Here is a 25082-nt window from a genome sequence, read left to right on the forward strand (position 1 = left end):
GAATAACCTAGAACAATACTGGTAGAATAACCTAGAACAATACTGGTAGAATAACCTAGAACGAAACTGGTAGAATAACCTAGAACAATACTGGTAGAATAACCTAGAACGAAACTGGTAGAATAACCTAGAACAATACTGGTAGAATAACCTAGAACAACACTGGTAGAATAACCTAGAACAATACTGGTAGAATAACCTAGAACAAAACTGGTAGAATAACCTAGAACAATACTGGTAGAATAACCTAGAACAAAACTGGTAGAATAACCTAGAACAATACTGGTAGAATAACCTAGAACAATACTGGTAGAATAACCTAGAACAATACTGGTAGAATAACCTAGAACGAAACTGGTAGAATAACCTAGAACAATACTGGTAGAATAACCTACAACAATACTGGTAGAATAACCTAGAACAAAACTGGTAGAATAACCTAGAACAAAACTGGTAGAATAACCTAGAACAATACTGGTAGAATAACCTAGAACGAAACTGGTAGAATAACCTAGAACAATACTGGTAGAATAACCTAGAACAATACTGGTAGAATAACCTAGAACAATACTGGTAGAATAACCTAGAACAATACTGGTAGAATAACCTAGAACAATACTGGTAGAATAACCTAGAACAATACTGGTAGAATAACCTAGAACAATACTGGTAGAATAACCTAGAACAATACTGGTAGAATAACCTAGAAAAAAACTGGTAGAATAACCTAGAACAAAACTGACACTGTGGTTGTTCCTACAAGTAAAGGATTCATTAGAACGACCATGTACTCCACTCTATATTGTAAATACTCACTACCTCATGTTACTCATCATTATTTGCACGACTCTGCACTGCGATCCTTTATCTTATTGAGCTCTTTTACATATTAGTCTTTAATTTCATTTAATCATTTATATTCATATTTGTGTTTCTTATTATTTAATGACACACTTGTACCTAAAGTTCCTCCCAAAGTTAAATTCCTCATATGTTAAACTTCTGTGGTAATAAAGCTGATTGTGAAGTTGTGTTTTCGGTGGCTTCCAGCACCGTTGTCATGGAAACGGGCCCCATAAACACTGGCACTCCGCTTTAACTGGACCAGGTTGTTGTGGAAACGGCTGAAGCTGTGAGTTTTGATGTTGTTTTCATGTGACGTGTGACGAAGGGTTGGAATATCATGTGTCAGGCGCTTCATGTTGAATTATGCAGACGAGCTGCTCCGCAGGTAAAGGACCGAGTGCAGCTGATCTCCGGACGCCATGTTGAGGTAATCAGATCGCCGCGTGTTTCCAGGTACAGACGTCCTCCTGGGACAGACGTCCTCCAGCTACAGACGTCCTCCGGGTACAGACGTCTTCCAGCTACAGACGTCCTCCGGGTACAGACGTCCTCCTGGGACAGACGTCCTCCAGCTACAGACGTCCTCCGGGTACAGACGTCCTCCTGGGACAGACGTCCTCCAGCTACAGACGTCCTCCGGGTACAGACGTCCTCCGGGTACAGACGTCCTCTAGGTACAGACGTCCTCCGGGTACAGACGTCCTCCAGCGACAGACGTCCTCCGGGTACAGACGTCCTCCAGGGACAGACGTCCTCCGGGTCGGCCATGACTGTTGACACACTCTGACGGGCGGCCAGCACTTTGATCTGGGCGGCGATGGCGGCTCGTCTGGCGCTGTGGATGGGAACCCTGCTCCAGGTGTGTGGGGCGACGCTTTACACCAACGAGTGGGCGATCAAGATCCGAGGAGACCCCGAGGCCGTGGACCAGCTGGCGGACAAGTACGGATTCTCCAACCTGGGCCAGGTGAGCTCAACAGGAAGCAGCAGAAACGTCTCACGGTTTGAGTTGTTCCTTGACGTTTCAGCGTTCTGAGGAAGGCTGCAGGCCAAACATGTCGGCAAGGTACAAACCTTTTCCTGCACTTTCCTGTCGTTTCAAAAAGAACTCCAACCTCACGTCATCAGAACGACAGGATGAACAATATCCAGAAATGTCCCTTTAGATTAGCTGTAACCCGAACCCTAACCCTAACCCTAACCCTAACCCTAACCCTAACCCTAACCCTAACCCTAACCCTAACCCTAACCCTAACCCGTCTGCAGGACGAAGACCAGGTCCCTCTAAATCGGCTCCAAATTAACTTGATTAAAATCACTTTGGTCGAAAGCCTCTAAGAAATGGATCCAGTTCATGACGTGTTCATAGTGGCTTGTAGACAGAATTGGTTTTTGGAGAAAACCCATTGTTTGTTTTGTCCCGTGGACGTCGTCCTGTGTCCTGAATGGATCTGACCTAGAGGAGTCATATTTCTAACACTCAACGACCTTCCTGTCACACAAGGTCAAGACCCCTTCAAGTGTTTCAGGAACGTTTTGTAGTTCTGAACCTTCTGAAAACACACACACACACACACACACACACACACACACACACACACACACACACACACACACACACACACACACACACACACACACACACACACACACACACACACACACACACACACACACACACACACACACACACTGGGAGGACAGGGACATCCCGGTGGACAGACCACCAAGGTGATTTATTGACGAGGATCAGCCACTGAACATTTTCCTCTCAACCAGATGAACCCAGACGTCCGACACGAAGATGAAGAGATAAAGGTTTATTTTCATTCAGTATTAAAACTACTAAGAGTTTTCGGCCTTGATTACAGACAGAACTCACATCATTTTCAGTCTCCATTTATCAACAACTGTTCTGACAACCACTGGAAATGCTCATGCTCAGTAGAGACAATCCGAACCACGGTGTCACGACTCCCAGTTCTTGATTTAATCCAGAAGCATTCATGAAGATATTTGCTGTGAACTCGTCACTCGTCTCCATTAACGACTGCAGCAGCTTGTTTCAATCAGAGATCGACTTCGTTGCTTCCAGTCGATTGGTCAACTTTCCATTCTGCTGCATTAAAGCAGAGAATCCAGCCGGCGCGGCGGCGTTTATATTGGATGTATAAGCAGGAGAGCAATAAATGTCACTAAAGCTTGATTCACTATCTGGCAAGAGGCAACGGCGGCTAATGTTTAATTTCTGTTCAAGAAGTGAGAAAAAGTCCTGAAAATGATTGCAGTAGCTGTAATAGATGATTCTGATCAAAATGGAATGGCCGTATCCTTCAGAAGAATAATAGCTGAGGTCGTGTAAAATAATGAGTTTAATCATTTCAGCTGGAGTTGCTTTGCAGCGCTGCAGCGCTTCATGTCTGAGGCTTCCAGGTCGATTTTCACTCAATATTTCAATAGAAGAAATGTGCAGAAGAAGCCTGTGAACACAAAGCATCTCCTCTCTCCTTCCTCACCTTCATTTCATTGTCCTTCACCGTATAATATACATTTTCAGTTAGCAGGACGAGCTGCAGCTTTTAATAGCCGTTTAAATCAAAGTGGTGAAGAGTTTGTTTAGACAGAAGGAATAAAAGCAGGAATCAATGAGGTGAGAGTAATCAATACACCCACAGCAGAAGAAGAGGAAAATCAAGATATTACAGATAAATACATCAGATTTATGGAGCCTGGGCCTATAAAACTACTAAAACTACACACATTCTCCCTCCGGACGGGAGGAATGAAACTATTACTTAGTTACCTGTTACTTTTATGTTATTTTCTCTTTCTTTGCTTTGCACTGTTATGTTTGTTGTTTATCTTTCTTTTGTTATTTACCCACAAGTAAACCAGAAAAGAACACAACTTGCAGCCATTTGGTCCAGTGCAGGTAAAACCAAGCACAAAGAGCCACTTAGAGCCAAAATGCAGCTTTATAGTGTCCAGGTTCAATAGAAATAAAATAAAATACATGACTCTTTAACATCCTTGTTGTTTCTAAACGCCAACAGAAATCCGTTTAACAGGCTTTAAAAACAGGTTTCCAAGTGTCTCACCTTTTGTGAGTCTTATTTTGATATATACTGTTTAAGGAAGTCACCATTTCGCAGGGGAACCAGTCAATTCAAAACACCGATACAATGGTTTAGTTTGATCTAGAATGTTTGATGTTTTGAAGATGGAGAGTTAAAAATATAATATATCGGAATATTTTACTTAGGTTCCATTAGCATGCAGCTAATTGTAGCTCCTGCTAACTGTCAGGCTCATATTAGAGCCTGGAGAATTCATTCATTTATATCATGGAGGCGGAGCTCCACTAGCAGATGGAGTGCTTATTTCCCCTCATGACATCATGAAGGGAAAACCTCTGGGCACACGTTTGTTCAACAGTAGGATGTGATAATGTGGGCCCTTTAAAGAAAATGCATGTAGAGAGCACACCTGAGCGGCGGCTGCACCTGCCGTCACCTGAAAAGCCGCCACAGGCATCAGGCGGCCGCCGCCATGAATAATTCAGCGGCTTGATTGGCGCCGAATCGGGAGGCGAGGCGCAGCGACGCCTTCCACGGCGCATTGATGCAGAGGATCTGATGTCTGTGTCAGCAGATCGGAGACCTGAGGAGTTTTTACAGCTTTCTTCACCGCGCCACCGCCAACCGCTCAGCGGCGGCCAACCAGGAGCTGACCGCTGCCGTCGCCATGGAGACCCAGGTAAAGTAACCAGATATCAGGGGAGACTGCTGGATTATTAATCAGCGGTGTATGTACACACACACACACACACACACACCCTCATATCTCATCACGCCCCCCCCTCCTCCCGCCAGACTTGAACACCCAGAGTTCCTGAACGGCAGTAAAGTGTTTGTTCAGAAGCTGCAGATCATTAAACCTGGATCAATGAAGTGTGACGAGACTCTTCATCATTAATGTTTGAGTGGTGGAGAGCGGAGGTCTGCAACCTTCATCACTCCATCATCTGTCTGCTTCTTTTCATCAACTGGATGAAACTGTTTCATGTTAGGCTCCGCCCACACCAGGAACCTGGTTCGCCTCAACCAGATGTTTCTGGCCGGCCGTCCACATCACTTTTCACGTCAGAAGCGTGAAAACACATTTTTCTTTAACATGGGTCCCAGAGTGGGGAAATTCTAAAACCCCGGGGGGCTCATGTCGTCCCGCCCCCCGGGGTGAGGCGTGGCAACATACACGACAATAATCCTAGGCGCCCTGTCGTCCCTGTGAAGGTGGAGTGGCTGCAGCAGCAGCAGGTCCTGAGAAGAACGAGGTGGAGCTCCGGATCCGTCCACATGTCCTTCCCTGAAGCGCCGCCCCGGCGCCACCCCTCCACCCTCCAGCTGCTCCGGCGACACCCCTCCACCCTCCAGCCACCCGGCCACCCCTCCACCCTCCAGCCACCCGGCCACCCCTCCACCCTCCAGCCCCCCGGCCGGCCCTCCACCCTCCAGCCACCCGGCCAGCCCTCCACCCTCCAGCTGCTCCGGCGCCACCCCTCCACCCTCCAGCCCCCCGGCCAGCCCTCCACCCTCCAGCCACCCGGCCACCCCTCCACCCTCCAGCCACCCGGCCACTCCTCCACCCTCCAGCCCCCCGGCCGGCCCTCCACCCTCCAGCCACCCGGCCGGCCCTCCACCCTCCAGCCACCCGGCCAGCCCTCCACCCTCCAGCCCCCCGGCCACCCCTCCACCCTCCAGCCACCCGGCCACCCCTCCACCCTCCAGCCCCCCGGCCACCCCTCCACCCTCCAGCCACCCGGCCGGCCCTCCACCCTCCAGCCACCCGGCCAGCCCTCCACCCTCCAGCCACCCGGCCACCCCTCCACCCTCCAGCTGCTCCGGCGCCACCCCTCCACCCTCCAGCCACCCGGCCAGCCCTCCACCCTCCAGCTGCTCCGGCGCCACCCCTCCACCCTCCAGCCACCCGGCCAGCCCTCCACCCTCCAGCTGCCCCGGCGCCACCCCTCCACCCTCCAGCCCCCCGGCCACCCCTCCACCCTCCAGCCCCCCGGCCGGCCCTCCACCCTCCAGCACCGCCCCCTGCTGGCCCACGGAGCAGGGTGGAGCAGCCACACTGTGAGTCCCACTTATGAAACACAGAATGACTGATTTCTTCTTACTAACTGTGACGTCATGATGTCTGAGCTCAGTGTCGCGGCGCCGAGTTGGAGGGCTGCTGGTCCGCTATGAAAGTGGCGGCGGCCTGGAGGAGGGGCTACAGCGGGAAGGGTGTGGTCGTGTCCATCCTGGATGATGGCGTCGACGGAGAGCATCTGGACCTGAAGACAAATGATGTAAGTGCTTCCTCCGGGAGCAACATTGATCATGAGCCATTTGGCAGAGCGCCCAGCGTAGACGTACGGCAGGCAGAAGCTTTGAGACGGCCGGCTCACAGAATGGATGGACATTAACTCACGGGTCGAGCAGACCGGTGAATAAAACTGTTTGTGTTGGCTGTGATGAGACGGAGACGGACGGCCCTGGCACCCTGTGGTGAGCTGCTTCTGACTCTCCGTCTGACCTAGGACTCCTTCGCCAGCTACCATGTGAACGGACGAGACCCGCATCCGCCTCCAGAACATTCCAGCACTGCTGACGACTCGTGAGTACATGTACATGTCTGTGGCAACCATTTCAAGTGAAAACACAAAACTTTGGTTGTATTTTGGGTTTCTGGTTCCACAATGACGGTGCTCAAGGTCACTGGACGCCCAGCGTGTGGAGAACGCTCAGGTTGCAGGGCAACGGGAGACGCTATTGAAACACTGGATAGATGGAGGTGGTGCTGCGCTCCAGCAGGTGGGAGTTACTCCTTTTACTCTGGAGTTGACGGACGCTAACAAACATGGCCTCCAGAGTTTCACGTCCGGGGATGGGAGTCGATAAGATTTTCACGATTTTGATTCCATTGTTGATTGTGCTTCATGGCCGGGTTCTTCATGTACGGTCAGCTGGAGAGGAAGCCTGCAGCATTAGCATCAGAAGACATGTTAGCATCACTGCTGCTGGTTGAGTCACTCTGGAGTCCATCTCAAACCAGATGTTCCGTCTGACGTCTCTCTGCTGTGAGCAAATGTTTCCTCCTTTTGATGAAACATCTAGTTTCCCAGTATTGCCAATTGCCCCGTGGCCGTCCTTCCTCCTGAAACCGAGCCACTTCCCATGGCTTGTGCCGCCTGGCCGCCAGGTTCCCTGCTGCTGAGCGGTGAATGTCTGTTTTCGGGGAACCGGTTCTCCACAAGAACCCCTTTTATATCCCCATCTATAGTCGTCACTCCAATAATAATGATGATGATGATGATGATGATGATGATGTAGATAGTGAATTTTATTTGTATTACATAATACATTTGGGAATCTCAAGGTGCTAAAACTAGCAATATAAGATAAAGCAACAATATAAAACACTCAAACAAACAGCAATAAAAGTTCAAACGGGCTGCTCTTATTCTGACGGGACCTGGTAGTTACTTTGTAGTTTTATTTTTGACAGTCACCATAATAATCCCACTTGGTGGTCTGTCACCTAGAATGTGTGTGTGTGTGTGTGTGTGTGTGTGTGTGTGTGTGTGTGTGTGTGTGTGTGTGTGTGTGTGTGTGTGTGTGTGTGTGTGTGTGTGTGTGTGTGTGTGTGTGTGTGCTTTCAGTGCTAACCCTAACAACAGCACCCTCTTGTGGCCCGGCATGATAACAGGCATCATCATGTTAAAACTTCTCTGAATCCAAAACGCTGCGTTTTCACTAGAAATGTACTGGGGGGCTAAGACCTGCTCCACCTGCAGCTTCCCTCCACCTCCCAGTCATTCCAGCCTGAGCTCTTCCTGCTCTACACCAGTAATCACATGCATATATGGAAATGCAAATGTCTCAGTCTGAATTCCCTCTCCTCACTTGTTTTGATGTAACGGAAATAGCCCGCCGTTCTCCCTCATGCATATGCATCTAACCTGGTGTTCCATGTTCTCCTCCTTTTTCCCACGAAGCCTCGGGACCCAGAGCGCCGGGACGGTTGCTGCAGCCACAAATAACTCTGCGTGTGGCGTGGGGGTGTCTTTCAATGCGAGGATCGGCGGTGAGTGCTGAAGGACTGAAGGACGTCTGGAGGTCGAGCTCTAACACCACGTCTCTGCCGTCCCAGGGATCCGCATGCTGGACGGAGACGTGACGGACGTGGTTGAGGCCCGAGCGCTGAGCTTCAGGCCGCAGTACATCGACATCTATCTGGCTGGCTGGGGGCCAGAGGACAGCGGCGCCACCGTGGAGGGACCGGGGCCTCTGACTCGTCTCGTTTTGCAGAACGGCGTTCAAACAGTGAGCGAGTGCAAACTTAGTCTCCTTTGTGTTTCTTGCCTCGTCCTCCCGGCAGCTGCTCCCTCACTTCAAGGTCTTCTTTCTCTTTATCACACGTAAACGTCATTAATGAGTGAACCACAACCGGCTGCTGCCTCTATTCATCTCAGGGCCGGCGAGGGAGGGGCTCTGTCTTCGTCTGGGCGTCGGGAAGTGGAGGGCGAAGAGGTGACTATTGTTCCTGCGATGGCTACGGCGGCAGCATCTACACCATCTCCATCAGCAGCAGCACGGCCAGTGGAACCCCCCCAGGGCCGCTGGAGCGCTGCGCCTCCACGCTGGCCACGGCCTCCGGACAGGCAGTGAGATGCTCCTTCAACACACCGTTTCAAAAGCTGCGCCGTGCAAGAGAGTGACGCTACGGGACCTCAGTGAACACAGACAACCATTATTTCCACCATATTCACCAGTCAAATTCTGTAAAATCCACTTCTTAAAGGTTTTCCAGCAGTACTAGTCGTCCCCATGCCTGGAACTTCCACTGCTACCCAGTCCACACTGCACCCGAGCCCTACGGTAGGCTCTGTGGGTGGTGGGCTCCCAGCCCTACGGTAGGCTCTGTGGGTGGTGGGCTCCCAGGAGGAGGAGGTGGAGGGGCCGCCTCGCCCCTGGGGGGGCGCTGCATAGTGCTCCAACTGACTAATAGAGAGAGGGCTAGGGTTAGAGGGGTTACAGGAGCTAGAGGTGTTATAGGACAGGGGTCTCAAACTCCCTTCCCCAGGGGGCCACTGGGTTAGGGTGAGGGTCTGGGTGAGGCTGGGCCACAGCAGGGATTTCACAATCACAGTGGTATCAAAAGCCAATTGTCCTGAACGTGAATGGACCATTGGAAGAAGATCATGGACAGTCTTCTTCACATGGTTCCTTTGGCTTCTCCTGGCTGCCCTAACCCTAACCCTAACCCTTCTCACATGTTTGAGCCACATTTGGCTTGAGAGAGGAAACAGTTCAAATCCTCTCCATGTCAGGAATCTTAGCCATAATGGAGTTAAATCACTCGAGATATTGAAAACTTTCCTGAAACCAGCTGCAAGCAGCAATGGCTTCATTTTGAACTCTTGAAAACAACAAGGACTCCCTGGCAGGAGGACGCTGCCTTGCAGCTGTCAGCACAAAACCCTCCTCACTCCTGGTTGCTCACCTACTACTAATAAACTAACCTTAACTAGATGAACTAAGCAACAAAAACACAACACAATCATTACCAACACCACAAACCTAATATAACCCACAATAATGACATCTAAAAACCACAAACAGAAACTCCCATGATGCATTGCAGCCATCATGTCCGTGATGTCATGTAGTTAGTTACTTCTTTTAGTTTAGTTTGGATTGTTAGTTGTGGGTGGGCAAGCAGGAGTCTCATCCTGTCATGGTGTTTCCATTGTTGTGTCAAAATAAAAGCTTGTGCTGTGTACAGCAGGCATGAAGCTGAACTGTTCATGTGTGTTTCCATATCTCACTTCACAATCTAAACACCGGAACCTCCCGTGTCTGAAGCCGCTGAAACTGCTTTGATTGATGCATTTGATAACTGACGTCACGTCATTGAACATCAGGCTCTTTAGCAGGTAGAAGTCCTTCCTCTTGTGCTCAGTTTGGCCTCACGATCGCAGATCTACTCCACTAGAGGGCCGTTCTACTATTATACGTTCTATTAAAATACTGTCCCGCAGACTCCTGTTATAGGAGATGGTTATTTAATAACATATCAGCTTTATTCCCAGTGAAGTACAGGTGAACTCTCACAGTGTGACAGGTGTTCTCGGTGCTGTGCAGGTAACCCTGGAAAGTGGGCGGAGCTGCAGCCGGGCTCCCCTCAGGACCTCCTCCTCCTCCGCGGCTGCCGGCATCATCGCTCTCGCTTTGGAAGCAAAGTAAGCTTTGCAAAATCCCTACGTTGAGATGGCTGGGCGCTGCTGAGACGGTCTGTCCGACATGTCCACAGTCCAAGGCTCACCTGGAGGGACGTGCAGCACATCATCGTCCAAACATCCAGACCTCATCACCTGCTGGCTCCGGACTGGCACCTTAACGGCGCCGGACGTACAGGTAGTCCCACCGGAGGCCACCGCTCGCTTGAGGGAAATTAGAAACATCTTCCACCTCTGGAAACTTGGAATAGAGAACGTAACAAAGATCAGTTACGGCTGATCAGAAAGTTTTACCAAATGTTCTCTCAGCTCTTTTTCAGGAAACTAAGAGCTTAGAGCTCAGAACTAAGAGCTTACAGCTCAGAACTAAGAGTTTAGAGCTCAGAACTAAGAGTTTAGAGCTCAGAACTAAGAGCTCAGAACTAAGAGCTTAGAGCTCAGAACTAAGAGCTTACAGCTCAGAACTAAGAGTTTAGAGCTCAGAACTAAGAGCTTACAGCTCAGAACTAAGAGTTTAGAGCTCAGAACTAAGAGTTTAGAGCTCAGAACTAAGAGCTCAGAACTAAGAGCTTAGAGCTCAGAACTAAGAGCTCAGAACTAAGAGCTTAGAGCTCAGAACTAAGAGTTTAGAGCTCAGAACTAAGAGTTTAGAGCTCAGAAGTAAGAGCTTAGAGCTCAGAACGAAGAGCTTAGAACTAAGAGCTTAGAGCTCAGAACTAAGAGTTTAGAGCTCAGAACTAAGAGTTTAGAGCTCAGAAGTAAGAGCTTAGAGCTCAGAACGAAGAGCTTAGAACTAAGAGCTTAGAGCTCAGAACTAAGAGCTTAGAGCTCAGAACTAAGAGTTTAGAGCTCAGAACTAAGAGTTTAGAGCTCAGAAGTAAGAGCTTAGAGCTCAGAACGAAGAGTTTAGAGCTCAGAACTAAGATGGTAGAGCTCAGAACTACGAGCTTAGAGCTCAGAACTAAGAGCTTTGAACTACGAGCTTAGAGCTCAGAACTAAGAGCTTAGAGCTCAGAACTAAGAGCTTAGAACTAAGAGCTTAGAGCTCAGAACTAAGAGTGTAGAGCTCAGAACTACAAGCTTAGAGGTCAGAACTAAGAGCTAAGAGGAACAGCTCAGACCTGAGAGCATAGAGCTAAGAGCTAATAACTAATGAGATAAACTAACCGCTTATGAAGTCCGAAGAGGACAGTAAATCTTTTATAAGATGCAGTGTGTGTGTGTGTGTGTGTGTGTGTGTGTGTGTGTGTGTGTGTGTGTGTGTGTGTGTGTGTGTGTGTGTGTGTGTGTGTGTGTGTGTGTGTGTGTGTGTGTGTGTGTGTGTGTGTGTGTGTGTGTGTGTGTGTGTGAGCTAGTGAGCCACCTGTACGGCTTCGGCCTGCTCGACGCCGATGCCGTGGTGAAGGAGGCGGAGCATTGGAAAGGAGTTCCCCGACAGCACCGGTGTGTGGAGGAGGACGGCGCCCAGCTCAGCAGGTATCGTCCCAGAGCGCCTCCTTCAGGCAGGGCTTGAAGTAGGCATGTACCGATACCGGTATCAGGGCCGATACTGAAGAACTCCCCAGCAACAAATAGCCTCCACATGTGTTAATGAGGCTGAATGGCAATCAATAGGTACTTGTATTGGTACGATATCAGCAAGTCGCTAAATATTAGTACTCATGTCGGTACTCAGTATCAGCAAGTACCTAAATATTAGTACTCGTGTCGGTACTCAGTATCAGCAAATCGCTAAATATTAGTACTCATGTCGGTACTCAGTATCAGCAAGTACCTAAATATTAGTACTCGTGTCGGTACTCAGTATCAGCAAATCGCTAAATATTAGTACTCGTGTCGGTACTCAGTATCAGCAAATCGCTAAATATTAGTACTCATGTCGGTACTCAGTATCAGCAAGTACCTAAATATTAGTACTCGTGTCGGTACTCAGTATCAGCAAATCGCTAAATATTAGTACTCGTGTCGGTACTCAGTATCAGCAAATCGCTAAATATTAGTAGTCATGTCGGTACTCAGTATCAGCAAGTAGCTAAATATTAGTACTCGTGTCGGTACTCAGTATCAGCAAGTAGCTAAATATTAGTACTCGTGTCGGTACTCAGTATCAGCAAATCGCTAAATATTAGTACTCATGTCGGTACTCGGTATCAGCAAGTAGCTAAGTATTAGTACTCATGTCGGTACTCAGTATCAGCAAATCGCTAAATATTAGTACTCATGTCGGTACTCAGTATCAGCAAGTAGCTAAGTATTAGTACTCATGTCGGTACTCAGTATCAGCAAGTCGCTAAATATTAGTAGTCATGTCGGTACTCAGTATCAGCAAGTCGCTAAATATTAGTAGTCATGTCGGTACTCAGTATCAGCAAGTAGCTAAGTATTAGTACTCATGTCGGTACTCAGTATCAGCAAGTCGCTAAATATTAGTAGTCATGTCGGTACTCAGTATCAGCAAGTAGCTAAATATTAGTACTCATGTCGGTACTCAGTATCAGCAAGTAGCTAAGTATTAGTACTCATGTCGGTACTCAGTATCAGCAAATCGCTAAATATTAGTACTCATGTCGGTACTCAGTATCAGCAAGTAGCTAAGTATTAGTACTCGTGTCGGTACTCAGTATCAGCAAGTAGCTAAATATTAGTACTCGTGTCGGTACTCAGTATCAGCAAGTAGCTAAGTATTAGTACTCGTGTCGGTAATCAGTATCAGCAAGTAGCTAAATATTAGTACTCATGTCGGTACTCAGTATCAGCAAGTAGCTAAATATTAGTGCTGGTATCAGTACTCAGTATCGTCAAGTAGCTGAATGTTAGTACTCTTGTTGGTACTGGGTACCAGTAATTAGATAAAATTACCAGTCATATAGATACTTTGTATTGGTAAGCAGCTAAAGGTTAGTACTTGTACTTGTGTCCCTCCTTATCGGTGGTATCGGTGCATCCTGAGACTCCCTTCATTCCTCCTGCTTTCATCGTCTGTCCCCCGTCTCACTTCAGTCTTCAGTAGGAGTCTTTCTCTTCTGTCCCCGTCTCACTGCAGTCTTCAGTAGGAGTCTTTCTCTTCTGTCTTTGTCTCACTGCAGTCTTCAATAGGAGTCGTTTCTCTTCTGTCCCCCGTCTCACTGCAGTCTTCAGTGGGAGTCTTTCTCTTCTGTCTTTGTCTCACTGCAGTCTTCAGTAGGAGTCTTTCTCTTCTGTCTTTGTCTCACTGCAGTCTTCAGTAAGAGTCGTTTCTCTTCTGTCTTTGTCTCACTGCAGTCTTCAGTGGGAGTCTTTCTCTTCTGTCCCCGTCTCACTGCAGTCTTCAGTAGGAGTCGTTTCTCTTCTGTCTTTGTCTCACTGCAGTCTTCAGTAGGAGTCTTTCTCTTCTGTCTTTGTCTCACTGCAGTCTTCAGTAAGAGTCGTTTCTCTTCTGTCTTTGTCTCACTGCAGTCTTCAGTGGGAGTCTTTCTCTTCTGTCCCCGTCTCACTGCAGTCTTCAGTAGGAGTCTTTCTCTTCTGTCTTTGTCTCACTGCAGTCTTCAGTAGGAGTCGTTTCTCTTCTGTCCCCATCTCACTGCAGTCTTCAGTAGAAGTCTTTCTCTTCTGTCCCCGTCTCACTGCAGTCTTCAGTAGGAGTCTTTCTCTTCTGTCCCTGTCTCACTGCAGTCTTCAGTAGGAGTCTTTCTCTTCTGTCCCCGTCTCACTGCAGTCTTCAGTAGGAGTCTTTCTCTTCTGTCCCCCGTCTCACTGCAGTCTTTAATAGGAGTCTTTCTCTTCTGTCCCCGTCTCACTGCAGTCTTCAGTATGAGTCGTTTCTCTTCTGTCCCCGTCTCACTGCAGTCTTCAGTAGGAGTCTTTCTCTTCTGTCCCCGTCTCACTGCAGTCTTCAGTAGGAGTCTTTCTCTTCTGTCCCCATCTCACTGCAGTCTTCAGTAGGAGTCTTTCTCTTCTGTCTTTGTCTCACTGCAGTCTTCAGTAGGAGTCGTTTCTCTTCTGTCCCCATCTCACTGCAGTCTTCAGTAGGAGTCTTTCTCTTCTGTCCCTGTCTCACTGCAGTCTTCAGTAGGAGTCTTTCTCTTCTGTCCCCGTCTCACTGCAGTCTTCAGTAGGAGTCTTTCTCTTCTGTCCCTGTCTCACTGCAGTCTTCAGTAGGAGTCTTTCTCTTCTGTCCCCGTCTCACTGCAGTCTTTAATAGGAGTCGTTTCTCTTCCTCCTCATCTCTTTCAGGATCATCCATCCGGGCTCGGCGCTCGTGGTCGTGCTTGAGTCGTCGGGTTTGCTGGGGCGACGCCCGGCACCAGGTGGTGTACATGGAGCACGTGGTGGCGCGTGTCAGCATCGCCCACCGTTGCCGTGGCGACCTTTCCATCACGCTCACGTCGCCTTCAGGCACCGTGTCGCAGCTGCTGGCCAACAGGTAACAAAGCCTGCAGGTACAAGTACTGCATCTCTTTGTCTTGATCGCAGTGATCAAAAGATTTTTACTGGAAAGTACATGAATGTGTTATTATGTTATTGTTGTTGTTGTTGTAGTTTTTCTTCTTCTAACCCCCCTAACCCTTCTTCTTCTTTTTCTTCTTCTTCTTCTCATTATTATTATTTATACTATCAGAGTATTCCCTGAGCCAGAGTTACACTTTTTTTTTTACCAGAAATGATGGTAGAACAACAGGAAGGATCGGAAAAGAATGGGGGAAAGATTCTGAAAGATTGGGGGGGGGGGGAATGAAAACAAGTCGAAACAAAAGGAAGAAAAATAAAAAAACCTGTAACTGAAAACTAAAATGGGTAAAAAAGGAAATATAAAAAAATATGTAAAGAAGGATAAAACAAGGAAAAGCAGACCGTTAAAGGTGTGAGCAGCATTGAACGGCTTGTCCTAACCCTACCCCTACCTTAACCCTGACCCTAACCCTACCCCTACCTTAACCCTGACCCTAACCCTAACCCTACCCCTACCTTAACCTGACCCTAACCCTACCCCTACCTTAACCCTGACCCTAACCCTACCCCTACCTTAACCCTGACCCTAACCCTACCCCTACCTTAACCCTGACCCTAACCCTACCCCAACCTTAACCCTAACCCTAACCCTAACCCTAACCCTAACCCTAACCCTACCCCTACTCTAACCCATCCTAACCCATCCTAACCCTAACTCTAACCCTACCCTAACCTTACCCGTCCTAACCCTACCCTAACCCATCCTAACCCATCCTAACCCTAACTCTAACCCTACCCTAACCTTACCTGTCCTAACCCTACCCTAACCCATCCTAACCCTAACCCTAATGTGTTTCCTGTCAATGGTTGGAGTTAAGACAGAAGTGAAAACTTGAACTGGTCACGTATGAATGAATGAAATGCTGATCTTGTTAACATCCAGTTGGACACAAGTCATGACGTCCAGTGTTGATGAAGACGTAAGGCTGATGAAGACGTAAGGCTGATGAGGCCGTCTGGTGTGCAGCAGGATGGGTGATGGAGGGTTTTGGTGATTCTGGAACATTTCATCCAGGCCTCAGGACCGCTCTGCCCAGGGCTTTCAGGACTGGGAGTTCATGACAGCTCACTGCTGGGGGGAACCGGCAGCCGGGGACTGGACTCTGAAGATCCAGGAGACTCCCTACAGGAAGGGAGGCGTCAGAGAAACGGGTGCAGCCTTCCTCTTGACCTGCCGTCTGGATATGGAACTTTCAGGACTGAACTTCCTCTGGAGGCTCTGTTCAGATCAAAGCTTTTATCTGCCTTTGTCTTGTTTCTCAGGAACGCTGCTGAACTGGTCCCTGCATATTTACGGCACCGCCAAGATGCCTTACCGTAACTCCTCTAACCCTACCTCCTCTAAACCTAACCCTTCTGAACCCTCTGCCTCTAAACCATCTACCTTTAACCCCTCTTACCCTGAACCCCTGACCTCAAACCCCTCGAACCCTAATCTGTCTGACTCCTCTAACCCTAACCTGTTTAACCCCTCTAACCCCTCTAACCCCTCTAACCCTTCTAACCCTTCTAACCCCTCTAACACCTCTAACCCCTCTAACCCCTCTGACCCCTCTACCTCTAACCCCTCTGACCCCTCTGACCCTGACCCACATCCCAAACATCACCGTCGGCTGAAGGTCCGGCTGTTGAGCTTCCAGAGGAAGTTGCTGAGGAGTACAGTGGTGAGAACCATGGTGTCCAGCCTGTCTGTGTCTCTCTCTACCCCTCTCCCCCTCTCTCTCTCTCTCTCTCCCCTCTCTCCCTCCCCCTCTCTCTCTCTCTCTCTCTCCCTCTCCCTCTCTCCCTCTCTCTCTCCCCCTCTCTCTCTCTCCCTCTCTCCCTCTCTCTCTCCCCTCTCTCTCTCTCCCTCTCTCCCTCTCTCCTCTCTCTCTCCCCTCTCTCCTCTCTCTCTCTCCCTCTCTCCCTCTCTCTCTCTCCCTCTCTCCCTCTCTCCCTCTCTCTCTCCCCTCTCTCTCTCTCCCCCTCTCTCCCTCTCTCCCTCTCTCTCTCCCCCTCTCTCTCTCTCTCTCTCTCCCTCTCTCCCTCTCTCCCTCTCTCTCTCCCCCTCTCTCCCTCTCCCCCTCCTCTCTCCCCCCCCTCTCTCTCCCCTCTCTCCCCTCTCCCTCTCTCCCTCTCTCTCTCTCGCCCCCTCTCTCCCTCTCCCCCTCTCTCCCTCTCCCCCTCTCTCCCTCTCTCTCTCCCCCTCTCTCTCTCACCCCCTCTCTCCCTCTCCCCCTCTCTCCCTCTCTCTCTCCCCCTCTCTCTCACCCCCTCTCTCCCTCTCCCCTCTCTCCCTCTCTCTCTCCCCCTCTCTCTCTCGCCCCCTCTCTCCCTCTCCCCCTCTCTCCCTCTCTCTCGCCCCCTCTCTCCCTCTCCCCCCTCTCTCTCGGTGGCCATGACAGTGCTGTGACTCTGCAGGACCCTGCGACCCAGAATGCAGTGCTGATGGTTGCGAGGGGCGTGGCCCGCAGCAGTGCATCACGTGTTCACACCTCTTCGTCAAGTTGAAGAACAACACGAGGTGAGAGAGCAGGAGGAGAGCAAGGCTGCTGCTGTAGTCTGGTACGGTCAGAACCTGAAACGTGATGAAAACACAGAGATCTCCCCACGCAAAGACAAGTTTGAAGACTCAACTTACATTAGCAGGTGTTTTATGTCCATTTTGAATGGTTGTGTGATATTTGATCAATCTTCAGGTTGTGTGTGTCAGCGTGCCCCCGGGGGTTCTGGGCCGACCGCCGGCGTTGCAAGAGGTGCTACTCGTCCTGCGAGAGCTGCACAGGGAGTCGGAGCGACCAGTGCACTTCCTGCCAGCCGGGGCACCACCTGGTGGAGGGGGCCCACGTCTGCACCCCCGCCTGCGGGAACGACTCGTACCTGGACCACGGTGGGAGACGGAGGCCTTCCTGTCCAGGCGGGACCCAGATCCAGGGCTCTGACCGGTCTGTCCTTTGGTTCCTCTCAGACGCCAACATGTGCAGGAAGTGCAGCGACAGCTGCTTGCAGTGCACCTCCTTCAACATCTGCACCCGCTGCCCAGCAGGCTCCAGGTGAGTGTCACTCTCCCAGGGCGCTCAACTTACCTGCCCAGGTAGCGTTGATTAACCCCGCCCCCTCCGCCCCCTCCAGTCTCCATGGTAACCGGTGCCAGCGGAGCTGCGATCCCGGATTCTACCACGACGTCGAGGACGACTCCTGCAAGCTGTGTCACAAGGCCTGCGCCACCTGTGCAGGTAGAAGTGTGTGTCGGCTTCTCCTGAGGTGTGTGTTGGTTTCTCCTGAGGTGTGTGTTGGTTTCTCCTGAGGTGTGTGTTGGTTTCTCCTGAGGTGTGTGTTGGTTTCTCCTGAGGTGTGTGTTGGTTTCTCCTGAGGTGTGTGTCGGTTTCTCCTGAGGTGTGTGTCGGCTTCTCTTGAGGTGTGTGTTGGTTTCTCCTGAGGTGTGTGTCGGCTTCTCCTGAGGTGTGTGTCGGCTTCTCCTGAGGTGTGTGTTGGTTTCTTCCTGAGGTGTGTGTTGGTTTCTCCTGAGGTGTGTGTTGGTTTCTACTGAGGTGTGTGTTGGTTTCTCCTGAAGTGTGTGTTGGTGTTCAGAAGTGTTGAGGTGTGTGTGGTTTCTCCTGAGGTGTGTGTTGGTTTCTACTGAGGTGGTGTGTTGGTTTCTCCTGAGGTGTGTGTTGGTTTCTCCTGAGGTGTGTGTTGGTTTCTCCTGAGGTGTGTGTCGGTTTCTCCTGAGGTGTGTGTTGGTGTTCAGAAGTGTTGAGATGTGTGTCGGTGTTATGAAGTGTTGAGGTGTGTGTCGGTTTCTCCTGAGGTGTGTGTTGGTGTTCAGAAGTGTTGAGGTGTGTGTCGGTGTTCAGAAGTGTTGAGGTGTGTGTCGGTGTTCAGAAGTGTTGAGGTTTGTGTCGGTGTTCAGAAGTGTTGAGGTGTGTGTTGGTGTTCAGAAGTGTTGAGGTGTGTGTTGGTGTTCAGAAGTGTTGAGGTGTGTGTCGGTTTCTCCTGAGGTGTGTGTTGGTGTTCAGAAGTGTTGAGGTGTGTGTTGGTGTTCAGAAGTGTTGAGGTGTGTGTTGGTGTTCAGAAGTGTTGAGGTGTGTGTTGGTGTTCAGAAGTGTTGAGGTGTGTGTCGGTGTTCAGAAGTGTTGAGGTGTGTGTTGGTGTTCAGAAGTGTTGAGGTGTGTGTCGGTGTTCAGAAGTGTTGAGGTGTGTGTCGGTGTTCAGAAGTGTTGAGGTGTGTGTTTGGTGTTCAGAAGTGTTGAGGTGTGTGTTGGTGTTCAGAAGTGTTGAGGTGTGTGTCGGTGTTCAGAAGTGTTGAGGTGTGTGTTGGTGTTCAGAAGTGTTGAGGTGTGTGTAGGTGTTCAGAAGTGTTGAGGTGTGTGTCGGTGTTCAGAAGTGTTGAGGTGTGTGTCGGTGTTCAGAAGTGTTGAGGTGTGTGTTGGTGTTCAGAAGTGTTGAGGTGTGTGTCGGTCTTCAGAAGTGTTGAGGTGTGTGTAGGTGTTCAGAAGTGTTGAGGTGTGTGTCGGTGTTCAGAAGTGTTGAGGTGTGTGTTGGTGTTCAGAAGTGTTGAGGTGTGTGTTGGTGTTCAGAAGTGTTGAGGTGTGTGTCGCTGTTCAGAAGTGTTGAGGTGTGTGTCGGTGTTCAGAAGTGTTGAGGTGTGTGTTGGTGTTCAGAAGTGTTGAGGTGTGTGTCGCTGTTCAGAAGTGTTGAGGTGTGTGTCGGTGTTCAGAAGTGTTGAGGTGTGTGTTGGTGTTCAGAAGTGTTGAGGTGTGTGTTGGTGTTCAGAAGTGTTGAGGTGTGTGTTGGTGTTCAGAAGTGTTGAGGTGTGTGTTGGTGTTCAGAAGTGTTGAGGTGTGTGTTGGTGTTCAGAAGTGTTGAGGTGTGTGTTGGTGTTCAGAAGTGTTGAGGTGTGTGTTGGTGTTCAGAAGTGTTGAGGTGTGTGTCGGTGTTCAGAAGTGTTGAGGTGTGTGTTGGTGTTCAGAAGTGTTGAGGTGTGTGTCGGTGTTCAGAAGTGTTGAGGTGTGTGTCGGTGTTCAGAAGTGTTGAGGTGTGTGTTGGTGTTCAGAAGTGTTGAGGTGTGTGTTGGTGTTCAGAAGTGTTGAGGTGTGTGTTGGTGTTCAGAAGTGTTGAGGTGTGTGTTGGTGTTCAGAAGTGTTGAGGTGTGTGTCGGTGTTCAGAAGTGTTGAGGTGTGTGTTGGTGTTCAGAAGTGTTGAGGTGTGTGTAGGTGTTCAGAAGTGTTGAGGTGTGTGTCGGTGTTCAGAAGTGTTGAGGTGTGTGTCGGTGTTCAGAAGTGTTGAGGTGTGTGTAGGTGTTCAGAAGTGTTGAGGTGTGTGTCGGTGTTCAGAAGTGTTGAGGTGTGTGTCGGTGTTCAGAAGTGTTGAGGTGTGTGTTGGTGTTCAGAAGTGTTGAGGTGTGTGTCGGTCTTCAGAAGTGTTGAGGTGTGTGTAGGTGTTCAGAAGTGTTGAGGTGTGTGTCGGTGTTCAGAAGTGTTGAGGTGTGTGTTGGTGTTCAGAAGTGTTGAGGTGTGTGTTGGTGTTCAGAAGTGTTGAGGTGTGTGTTGGTGTTCAGAAGTGTTGAGGTGTGTGTCGCTGTTCAGAAGTGTTGAGGTGTGTGTCGGTGTTCAGAAGTGTTGAGGTGTGTGTCGGTGTTCAGAAGTGTTGAGGTGTGTGTCGGTGTTCAGAAGTGTTGAGGTGTGTGTTGGTGTTCAGAAGTGTTGAGGTGTGTGTCGGTCTTCAGAAGTGTTGAGGTGTGTGTAGGTGTTCAGAAGTGTTGAGGTGTGTGTCGGTGTTCAGAAGTGTTGAGGTGTGTGTTGGTGTTCAGAAGTGTTGAGGTGTGTGTTGGTGTTCAGAAGTGTTGAGGTGTGTGTCGCTGTTCAGAAGTGTTGAGGTGTGTGTCGGTGTTCAGAAGTGTTGAGGTGTGTGTTGGTGTTCAGAAGTGTTGAGGTGTGTGTCGCTGTTCAGAAGTGTTGAGGTGTGTGTCGGTGTTCAGAAGTGTTGAGGTGTGTGTTGGTGTTCAGAAGTGTTGAGGTGTGTGTTGGTGTTCAGAAGTGTTGAGGTGTGTGTTGGTGTTCAGAAGTGTTGAGTGTGTGTTGGTGTTCAGAAGTGTTGAGGTGTGTGTTGGTGTCAGAAGTGTTGAGGTGTGTGTTGGTTTTAAGGCGCCGGCGCCGGCTCGTGCCAGCGATGTGCAGACGGCTACCTGACGGAGGAGTGGAGGTGTGTGTCCTTTTGCAGCGCCGGCTTCTACACCACCCAGCCGAACACGGACTTATCCCCCGGGGGTGGAGCCTGTCGGCGGTGAGCTCAGCGGAGGTGTTCAGGTGTGGGCAGGTCGTATACCTGCTGACTAATGTAAAGCTTTGTGTGTGTGTGTGTGTGTGTGTGTGTGTGTGTGTGTGCGCTCCTCAGGTGTGACGCCAGCTGTCTCACCTGTGTGGGGCCCAGCCAGGTGAACTGCAGCAGCTGTTCCAGCGGCTACACCCTGCAGGACAGATGCTGTGTGGTTTCCTCCACCTGCACTGATGGTTAGCCCCGCCCCCTCCCCTGTTACCACCGCTTCAATGATATAAGCCCCGCCCCCTCCCCTGTTACCACTGCTTCAATGATATAAGCCCCGCCCCCTCCCCTGTTACCACCGCTTCAATGATATAAGCCCCGCCCTCCTCAGTTACCACCGCTTCATTAATACATTTATCTCCTCAGAGGTGGCGAGTAACAGAGTAACTGTAACCTCCATCAGTAAACCTCCATCAATCTGAACCTCCATCAGTGAATCTCCATCAGTCTGAACCTCCATCAGTGAACCTCCATCAGTGAACCTCCATCAGTCTGAACCTCCATCAGTGAATGTCCATCAGTCTGAACCTCCATCGGTGAACCTCCATCAGTCTAAACCTCCATCAGTCTAAACCTCCATCAGTGAACCTCCATCAGTCTAAACCTCCATCAGTCTAAACCTCCATCAGTGGACCTCCATCAGTCTAAACCTCCATCAGTCTAAACCTCCATCAGTGAACCTCCATCAGTCTAAACCTCCATCAGTGAATCTCCATCAGTCTAAACCTCCATCAGTGAACCTCCATCAGTCTAAACCTCCATCAGTGAATCTCCATCAGTCTGAACCTCCATCAGTCTGAACCTCCATCAGTCTAAACCTTCATCAGTCTAAACCTCCATCAGTGAACCTCCATCAGTCTAAACCTCCATCAGTCTAAACCTCCATCAGTGAACCTCCATCAGTCTAAACCTTCATCAGTCTAAACCTCCATCAGTGAACCTCCATCAGTCTAAACCTCCATCAGTGAACCTCCATCAGTCTTAACCTCCATCAGTCTAAACCTCCATCAGTCTAAACCTCCATCAGTCTGAACCTCCATCAGTGAATGTCCATCAGTCTGAACCTCCATCAGTGAACCTCCATCAGTCTAAACCTCCATCAGTCTAAACCTCCATCAGTGAACCTCCATCAGTCTAAACCTCCATCAGTCTAAACCTCCATCAGTGGACCTCCATCAGTCTAAACCTCCATCAGTCTAAACCTCCATCAGTGAACCTCCATCAGTCTAAACCTCCATCAGTGAATCTCCATCAGTCTGAACCTCCATCAGTCTGAACCTCCATCAGTCTAAACCTTCATCAGTCTAAACCTCCATCAGTGAACCTCCATCAGTCTAAACCTCCATCAGTGAATCTCCATCAGTCTAAACCTCCATCAGTCTAAACCTCCATCAGTCTGAACCTCCATCAGTCTGAACCTCCATCAGTGAACCTCCATCAGTCTGAACCTCCATCAGTCTAAACCTCCATCAGTCTAAACCTCCATCAGTCTGAACCTCCATCAGTCAGTCTTTTCCAATGAAACCTTTCCTTGGTTCCTTGGTTCCTTGGTTCCTTGGTTCCTTAGTTCCTTGGTTCCTTGGTTCTTTGGTTCCTTGCTTCCTGGGTTCCTGGGTTCCTGGGTTTCTGGGTTCATACATTCTTGGGTTTCTTTGTTCCTGGTTTACTGAGTTACTGGGTTCCAGGATTCCAGGATTCCAGGATTCCATGGTTCCTGGGTTCCTGGGTTCATGAGTTATTGGGCTCCCAGGTTGCAGTTCGGGTCTGGATCTGTTGGTTCTCTGTTAAAAGCTCTGTTCTCTTGAGTTGTATCAATGAAGCTGAAGTTGAAGTGCTGGTTGTCAGGAGAGTTCCAGGACTCAGACAGGAAGTGCCAGCCGTGTGATGCAACATGTCACAAGTGTTCCGGGCCTGGGAACCAGGACTGCATCAGCTGTGGTTCTTCGCGGTGAGTCAGACCAGATCATTACGCACACAGGGTTCTATGTAATCAGATCATCAGGTGTGGGTCTATGTAATCAGGTAATCAGGTGTGGGTTCTATGTAATCAAGTCATCAGGTGTGGGTTCTATGTAATCAGGCCATCAGGTGTGGGTTCTATGTAATCAGGTAATCAGGTGTGGGTTCTATGTAATCAGGCCATCAGGTGTGGGTTCTATGTAATCAGGTAATCAGGTGTGGGTTCTATGTAATCAGGCCATCAGGTGTGGGTTCTATGTAATCAGGTAATCAGGTGTGGGTTCTATGTAATCAGGCCATCAGGTGTGGGTTCTATGTAATCAGGTAATCAGGTGTGGGTTCTATGTAATCAGGCCATCAGGTGTGGGTTCTATGTAATCAGGTAATCAGGTGTGGGTTCTATGTAATCAGGCCATCAGGTGTGGGTTCTATGTAATCAGGTAATCAGGTGTGGGTTCTATGTAATCAGGCCATCAGGTGTGGGTTCTATGTAATCAGGTCATCAGTAGGATTAGGGCTAGACCATGGCCTAACCCAGGCCATCGTCTAACCCTAATCTATATGCTGATTCAGCGATTCTTAAGTTGTCATGGTGTTGGCAGAGCGCTGGATGGCGGCCACTGCGTGGCGGCGTGCGCCGAGGGCAAGTTCAAGTCGGAGGGCCGCTGTCACCTGTGTGACCACACCTGTGCGTCATGTGTGGAGGGCGGAGCTACCAACTGCACCAGCTGCAACACTGGTGAGGCTGAAACCACATGTTGTGTTGACCTTTAGTCATGTGACACCGTCAGTGAGTGGGAACAGATGTGTGGCTTCTGGTAGTGCCCCCCCCACCACCAGTACTGCCACTACTAGTACTACCACTACTACTACAACCAATACTAGTACTACCACTACTATGTTTTCCCTGTTTCCATGGAGACAGAGTCAGAAAGTTTTAAAAAGATGTCCCCCTTGGGAGAAGTTTTCATAAAGTTTGCTAAAGCGTTGTCACCGTTGTCGTGGAAACAGACACCCAATAATGTTAAGTTTGGTCCGAATGCCGGAAACACCAGGAAACATAAATCATGCAGCAGCAAACAAAACCGACCGACGTCACGTGACCAGACTGTGGCGCCACGTGACCAGACTGTGGCGCCACGTGACCAGACTGTGGCGCCACGTGACCAGACTTTGGCGTCACGTGACCAGACTAGACTGTGTCGTCACGTGATTAGACTGTGTCGTCACGTGACCAGACTGTGTCGTCACGTGACCAGACGTGGCGTCACGTGACCAGACTGTGTCGTCACGTGATTAGACTGTGTCGCCACGCGACCAGACCAGACTGCGGCGTCACGTGACCAGACTGTGGCGCCACGCGACCAGACTGTGTCGTCACGCGACCAGACTGTGTCGCCACGCGACCAGACCAGACTGCGGCGTCACGTGACCAGACTGTGTCGTCACGCGACCAGACTGTGTCGTCACGTGATTAGACTGTGTCGCCACGCGACCAGACCAGACTGCGGCGTCACGTGACCAGACTGCGGCGTCACGTGACCAGACTGCGTCGTCACGCGACCAGACTGTGTCGTCACGTGACCAGACTGTGTCGTCACGTGATTAGACTGTGTCGTCACGCGACCAGACTGTGTCGTCACGCGACCAGACCAGACTGTGTCGTCACGTGACCAGACTGTGTCGTCACGCGATTAGACTGTGTCGCCACGCGACCAGACTGTGGCGCCACGCGACCAGACTGTGTCGTCACGTGACCAGACTGTGTCGTCACGCGACCAGACTGTGTCGCCACGCGACCAGACCAGACTGCGGCGTCACGTGACCAGACTGTGTCGTCACGCGACCAGACTGTGGCGTCACGCGACCAGACTGTGTCGCCACGCGACCAGACCAGACTGCGGCATCACGTGACCAGACTGCGGCGTCACGCGACCAGACTGTGGCGTCACGCGACCAGACTGTGTCGCCACGCGACCAGACCAGACTGCGGCATCACGTGACCAGACTGCGGCGTCACGTGACCAGACTGCGGCGTCACGTGACCAGACTGCGTCGTCACGCGACCAGACTGTGTCGTCACGTGACCAGACTGTGTCGTCACGTGATTAGACTGTGTCGTCACGCGACCAGACTGTGTCGTCACGCGACCAGACCAGACTGTGTCGTCACGTGACCAGACTGTGTCGTCACGCGA

At 50.1% G+C, this 25082-nt stretch overlaps 1 protein-coding gene across 1 annotated transcript in view; it reads left to right on the forward strand.

The window, feature by feature from the left end:
- Window positions 1-1663: 1663 nt before the first annotated feature.
- Window positions 1664-25082, forward strand: part of pcsk5a (proprotein convertase subtilisin/kexin type 5a) — a gene marked incomplete at both ends in the record, with an annotated part of 41010 nt that continues 17591 nt past the window's right edge. Inside the window, 20 exons of the mRNA XM_080521907.1 lie at window positions 1664-1813; window positions 4498-4602; window positions 6059-6202; window positions 6434-6510; window positions 7892-7980; window positions 8047-8219; window positions 8369-8560; window positions 10041-10138; window positions 10210-10313; window positions 14348-14537; window positions 15639-15775; window positions 15887-15940; window positions 17024-17126; window positions 17302-17492; window positions 17571-17655; window positions 17735-17838; window positions 20749-20887; window positions 21035-21114; window positions 22733-22874; window positions 23488-23624. Coding sequence (XP_080378033.1) covers window positions 1664-1813; window positions 4498-4602; window positions 6059-6202; window positions 6434-6510; window positions 7892-7980; window positions 8047-8219; window positions 8369-8560; window positions 10041-10138; window positions 10210-10313; window positions 14348-14537; window positions 15639-15775; window positions 15887-15940; window positions 17024-17126; window positions 17302-17492; window positions 17571-17655; window positions 17735-17838; window positions 20749-20887; window positions 21035-21114; window positions 22733-22874; window positions 23488-23624 — 2494 coding nt within the window. The remainder of the gene's footprint in view (window positions 1814-4497; window positions 4603-6058; window positions 6203-6433; window positions 6511-7891; window positions 7981-8046; window positions 8220-8368; window positions 8561-10040; window positions 10139-10209; window positions 10314-14347; window positions 14538-15638; window positions 15776-15886; window positions 15941-17023; window positions 17127-17301; window positions 17493-17570; window positions 17656-17734; window positions 17839-20748; window positions 20888-21034; window positions 21115-22732; window positions 22875-23487; window positions 23625-25082) is intronic.

Source organism: Blennius ocellaris (assembly GCF_963422515.1).
Source record: "Blennius ocellaris genome assembly, contig: SCAFFOLD_234, whole genome shotgun sequence".
Taxonomy (NCBI): domain Eukaryota; kingdom Metazoa; phylum Chordata; class Actinopteri; order Blenniiformes; family Blenniidae; genus Blennius; species Blennius ocellaris.